The sequence below is a fragment of the Phaethon lepturus genome, unplaced genomic scaffold (assembly GCF_000687285.1).
Source record: "Phaethon lepturus isolate BGI_N335 unplaced genomic scaffold, ASM68728v1 scaffold57819, whole genome shotgun sequence".
Lineage (NCBI taxonomy): Eukaryota > Metazoa > Chordata > Aves > Phaethontiformes > Phaethontidae > Phaethon > Phaethon lepturus.
In genome coordinates this window covers 1,217-7,509 of record NW_010566677.1, presented here as the reverse complement: position 1 = coordinate 7,509, position 6,293 = coordinate 1,217, and the positions used below count along the sequence as shown (strand labels likewise).

General features: G+C 36.2%; 1 protein-coding gene across 1 annotated transcript in view; it reads left to right on the top strand.

Moving 5' to 3' along the window:
* The window catches only part of KIF27 (kinesin family member 27), a 12,002-nt gene extending 7,635 nt beyond the window's left edge, over positions 1 to 4,367 (top strand). The window contains exons 10-13 of the mRNA XM_010295555.1: positions 398 to 604; positions 1,425 to 1,623; positions 2,089 to 2,253; positions 3,904 to 4,367. Of these exons, the coding sequence (XP_010293857.1) occupies positions 398 to 604; positions 1,425 to 1,623; positions 2,089 to 2,253; positions 3,904 to 4,367 (1,035 nt within the window). The remainder of the gene's footprint in view (positions 1 to 397; positions 605 to 1,424; positions 1,624 to 2,088; positions 2,254 to 3,903) is intronic.
* The last annotated feature ends 1,926 nt before the right edge of the window (positions 4,368 to 6,293 follow it).

Here is a 6,293-nt window from a genome sequence, read left to right as displayed (position 1 = left end):
ACAAGTTATGGTCACCAAACTCCTTACTGACTTGATTCATTCATTAATCCAACAAAAAACTAGCACAAGCAAAAAAAATAGTAGAAGTCAAACTGTGGGGAGGATGAAGGAAGGATAAAAAGGGAAACATTATTTCTGTTTTTTCTGGTTTTGTGATGAACCATTTGATCGACCTCTTTATCGTGAAAGGGGTACTATGGCAGAAAAAGACAAATGTTCTAGATTTGTACTCTACCTCTTATTTTTCCCATTCCATTCTCTATACTACTACTGCTAGTTTGTCTTGCCCTTAAGTTTAGTTTCCCTCCTGAGAATGAAGTTAAAGGATGTCTTATATATAGAAAGATTAATTCTACACTTTTTTTTTTAAAGATCTCCCTCATGTGTTTTTCTGTAGGAAGAACATGTCCTTTTCCAGCTGGAAGAAGGAATTGAAGCCTTGGAGGCTGCTATTGATTACAAGAATGAAAGTATTCAGAATCGCCAGCACTTGCTTAGGTCATCTTCTCAGATTCTTTCACAGAGCGAGAATAATGTACTAGGAAAACTAGTTTCCCTGTCTGCTGCTGAGCTCAGAGCTATCCTCTTCAAATATTTCAACAAGGTTTGTTTTGGCTAGTGAAAAATATTTTATCCTATTTTCTGTTACTATTCTAGATAATGAAATGAGATGGTGTCAAGAATTAAAAATAAATTTAACAAACTTTTGGTGAAAATCTCTTCAGGTTACATACATTTGCTATTAATTCAGATATTTTTAATTTTTACATTAACCTAAATAGGATGCTTAACTTTGTATATCTTGTTTTGGGGTCATTCGCTTAAAAGGTGCTACAAAACTGGAAATTTTCTTGCTCCTTTCCAGTGCTCTGTGTTGCTAACTTTTGGAGCAGCAACATATTTAAATAGCAGCATTGCACTGAAATTCTTCCCATCTGCAGGCTTCATAAACCTCAGGCTAGTATTCCTATTTTTTTTTTAAAGACAGTATAAACTCTTTTTGCATACACTGCCTGCAGTGTGTACAGCCAAATACTGAAGAATCATACTGACATCTGGACACATAAAAATGAAGTGCATTAGGACATGGTGTATCTTTGTGACCTTGGGTGAACCTTGAGTGATTTTGTGAACAAGTTGTCTGTGGGATGCAAGTTGGAAGTTTTCCAGAATCAGGAAAACACTGTTGTTTCAGTTCAAATTCTGCACAGGGTATTAAAGAAATCCACTAGTCCATGTGATCAAAACATACAGAGCTAATTTCTAAAGTGTGAACAGGCAAGCAGGCAAATCTGTTTCCAATATAAGCTTATGCCTTACAGAGACCATTGGTTTTTTATGCTTTAATCTATTAATCAGAAAGGTAAGTAAAATCTTTTATGGAAATGGTTTGATAAATCAAAAGAAGTGTATTTCTTTCTTAGATTGTTGGCCTACGTGAGTCTGAACGTAAACTACAACTGCAGATTGAAGAACAGGAAATGAAGGTCATAGACCAGGAAAATATAATACGTGAATTAGAATCTGCACTTGAACACGTCAAGTTGCAGTATGACAGGCAGCTGACCCTACAACACAAAGACCATGAGAAAAAACTACAGTTAATACTGCATCATTTCAAAGGTATTTGCTTCTTGGGGGGGAAATGTACAGCAAGTATTTTCAGTCACTACTGAGAAATACTATATTCCAACTGAAAAAAAAAGAAGAATAAGGTCATAGATATATTTTGGCTGTCACTAATTCTGATGTTGTGTAGGATGCCGAACAGTAGACACATGGTGTTTGTATGAAGAGAAAATTGAGTATTTTTTTAAAGCAGTATCATAATTGGTGTATTTTCATATTGAATTTGCTGATACTGGAAAGTTGAAAGGTATCGGTCCTGCTGATCTTGATCTTCTAAATACTCCTATTAAAACTGACAAGTGGGTTGGCATGGCCCTTTTTGATCCTGTGTCATACTAGTTAAAATGTACACACTGCAAGCAAAGCGTCAGCAAGATACAAGACATATTCTGACTAGTTGGGCATCTTGATGTTTGGCACAGAGGTACTTGGTTCTTAAACTGGTTTTACTTGTCCTAGAACAAGATAGCGAAGGTATTGCAGAAACCTTGAAAGGGTATGAAGTAAAAGTCCAACAACTCGAAAAAGACTTATTTTTCTATAAGAAAACCAGCAGAGAGCTAAAGAAGAAATTGAAGGGCCTCTTTGGAGAGTCATCCCATCAATTATTGGCATCCACTAAATGTAAGTACATTATCTTGAAATATTTATGCAGTTGTCAATAGAACATTTGAAGGGTGGTGAACACACAGAAGTATATCAGATAGACATAAAAATCATATTTTTACTGAACTATCTATTCTCCAGGAATACATTACACTTCCTCCTGAGTTACAAAGGAGAGGCAACATTGGTTTGTAGCTGTAGCAGTGGTATACCAGTGGTTTAAATTCTTCTTCTGTTTTATCTGGATTCTAACATAATTTCAGTGTCTACAAGATGGTTAAGAAAAAGGAATTTTACTGTCTGAAAAGGTCTGAATGACGCTGTAACTAACAGCTTTGGCATATGCCATGCTCTTAGGTAGGCTGCTCCCAGCACTTGATTTCATAAAAGTTACTTACTGGGACATTGTCAGTGAAGAATTCCATACTTTCAGTTACTAATTTACTTTACTTACTTACTAAGGCTAAAAGAGAAGATTTATACACTTACAGCGAAAAAAAGAGACCTTTCTAATGTGGTTCTGTGTTTTGACACAAAAAAACCCCAAACAAATCAACAACCAACTACTGCTGTAAGTTTTTCATGTCCTACTTTGTTCCATGTCCTACTTGCCAGAATCCAAACCTGTAGTAGAGCTATTCAAGTGGAAGAGAAAAGAAGGTTCAATTTCTGTCACTGTTTCAGTTGTCTCGCACCTCTTGATGCCACCACCAATACCTCACATGCACTATACAGCCTTCTTGGCCCTGTGTTTCTTCTTGAGGCTCAGCGTGACTGGTTCTTCCTCCCAATGGATGCTTCTGTTTCTTTCCACTCGGGCAGTGCCATGCCTTCCTAACACATAGATGCTGATCACATACCTGCTACTCCCAGAGGGAGTTAAGGCTCAGCCCGTACCCCTAGGCAGGATAACGAGCCAACATGTTCATTACTATAAAGTACACTGTCAAACTGTGAACATGAATATTCTACAGGTTGGATTATAAATGAGCGTGGGAAAGACTATTCTATGTCTAGTATACAAAGGAGCATGTAGTTCAGGGCATGTATCCATATGGGGAAACACCCATCCTAGCCAAATTGTAGCAAGAAGAAGGAAGAAGGTAGCTGTGAATTTCCAACTTTTTCAAATACATATGTTTGTTAGTAAGTTTTGTAAGAAATACTTTGTATTTAGTTATTCTTCTTTTTAATACATTTTGAGGCATGCTGCAGTGCAATGTAATAAAAACACTTTATGATTTGTTGCTGAGCTTTAAAAATACTAAAAGCCCTGTGTGTACCTTACAGTCAAATTTGCAGAATGTGTTTGTGTGTTATCCTAGTGTAATTGACTGTTTCTGAATATACGAATGATCTCATATTTGACTGTCATGGTTCAGTTGTTTTAAGACTGCCTACTACAATATATTACAAGTTAGAACAGTGAGGCTTGTATTGCCAGCATCTTGTCAGAGGCAAGTAATAGTTAATACCTCTGATGTTTTTGTAGATGACAAACTTTTTAACAGAAAGGACAAAATGTGAGGTGCTGATAATTTTCACCACGTTCACACTACAGGTTACTGATGCTGTAAAATCATATTGACTAACTAATATATCTTGATGGCAGGCACTCAGAAGATTTGTATCTTTTAGATAGTTATCTCCTGATAAATTTCATTTTAGATAACAGTGCTGGTGACAAGGCATCCAGTCAAGATGAAGCAGAAGTTGCTTCTGAAGAATTCAAGTCAACATTTAACCCTGAAACCAACAGTCAACCAGGGAAAATAAAAGAACCAGATAGAACAAGTATTTTAAGAGCACAGCAGAATTCATACAAGCTTGGAGAAGATGTTCCAGAATTTGGTTGCAACAAAGAAGGTTTTTCAAGCACTAGTGATGACAAAACAGGAGCAGACGAAGCTCAGCCTTCAAAATCTCATTCTCAGCTACCTTCTGTCATCCAGAGAAGAGAAACCGTAACACAGTTTCAAGGAGTAACTCCAGTAAAACTATCTCGCCGAGAGCTACGTCATATTCCTCCCTCTGAATTATCTTTGAGACGCTCAGGCCTTGGAGTTGGTGTCAGTTTAATTGCTCCAGATTCCATTGAAATGGACAAAAAGTCTAGTGTCACTAAGACATAGCTACTCTTCATTGCATTTTTAATAGCTGTTGCTACTGAAGCAACTGTATTAGATTTCTTTGTTCATGGTCTTGTTAAGTATTGACCACGGATAAAGCATTCTTAGTCCTTATTGCTCTCTGTCAAGTCGTTAGATGTTATGCTCACACAGTTTCAGAGAATCTGAGATGAATTTTAATTAACACAGTATCTAAGAATTTTCATTCAAAGGCCTTTTAATATTGAAGAAATTATTTATATTGGGGTATTTTTTGCAGTAACTTCAAAAAATATAAAACCTTTTCAAAAACTGCACTGTGACATGCACTGCAGTATGTTTCCTAGAACAATAGTCTACTTCACTTTCTTGGGTCAGAAACAATGACAAATTATTTAATTTATTTGGGTATATAGCTAGAAAATTTAGTTGCCAGACTGTCACCTAGTATTGATAGTGACTGGCTTCTGTACACTCTTTATCTAAAAACATTTTAAATGAGCCATGTTTGAGACCAAAATTGGTACCTAAAGATAAATTTGTCCTGAAAAGGAACATAAAAGTACCTACTTTTCTCTTCTTTATGGCTTATGTATGAAATTCAGAGAATTGCTTATTTTACTTGCTGGTTTTGTTTGTTGGGCTTTTAAAGAATTACACTTGGCAACTCAGTGTGATATTTATTTCTGTACTACTAAGATGGAAAAAAACAGAGGACCAAATTCAGCATGTCTTGGTAAGCCAGATGAACCAATATATTATTTTATTTGTACTAACTAGTCATGTCCTTCTTCTGGATTCCATATCTGCTTCAGAGTAAGGACTGCACATATCCTTCAATTTACTGCTGTACTGTTACTGGTAATGCATACAGGATGAAAAGCAAATTTTTTTTCTAAGAGGACAGTGGTCACTGAGAAGCATACGCTTAACAGCTGCACAAACTTGAACGCAGAGACCAGAATGTCCACATTTAAATGAGCTTAACACCTCTAACCGTATCCCTCTCCTACATAAAAAGTGGCAGGACCGAAAGTAAGGTTAGTTTTATTTTAGTAGCGGACTTCCACCAGTCATGTGTGAAAACGTTGTCTTATTAGATGTACTTAGGAAAGGAATTTTTGCTTTCTGCTTTTTTCTAGGCAAGGTCTTGTGTATAGCATATGTGACTATAGGTATAAAAGAACTACATTTTTCCACGCTGCAAGCACAGTTCAAATCTGTCCAAATTATGAAGATGCTATTTCAGCACAATAAATGAACCTATTGTCTTGTGGCACGTTTTAAAATTTTCTGCATAGACTGCAAAATACTGCATTCTGATCAGATAGATAAACCACTTAACGGGTCAAATTACTGTATCTTTCACGATTATACCTAATTATGACCTATTGTTCAGATGAACTGTGAGATAAGGGTTGGGGTCTTTCTTGATTTGTTTTGGGATTGGGCTTGACTGTTTCTACTGTCACGGAAGTACTGAGCCTTAACTAATGTTAAGTTTCATATTGGTGTATGTATCATTAAGTGAATGTTTCTAGTCAAAAAGCAATAAATAGAAACAAGTATAGTTTCAAATGTGTACTTATTTACTACATCTCTGTATTAAGTGAAGTAATTGTTGAAGGAATTTCTTCTCAATACTGTGCATTATCATACACCTCATACTACTCTATGAATAAACATGAATTCCTCTTCTTTTGAAGTTTTCACAAATGAAAATCCTGTTCTTTACGGATGCAAAACAAGCACGGGAAAATGTAGGAAAGTGTAACTAAATCACTAGTAGACATCAGCTGGTGCTCTGGAGGTTTCTGTAGCGGTGACACTGCAGATTAAGTAGTCATGCAAACATTAGATTCTGTATGCCACATGTGCCCATTTCAAGACACAACTACAACGTCACCTAATGCCAGGGTCAATAAATCCACCAGATATATTTCTGATCTT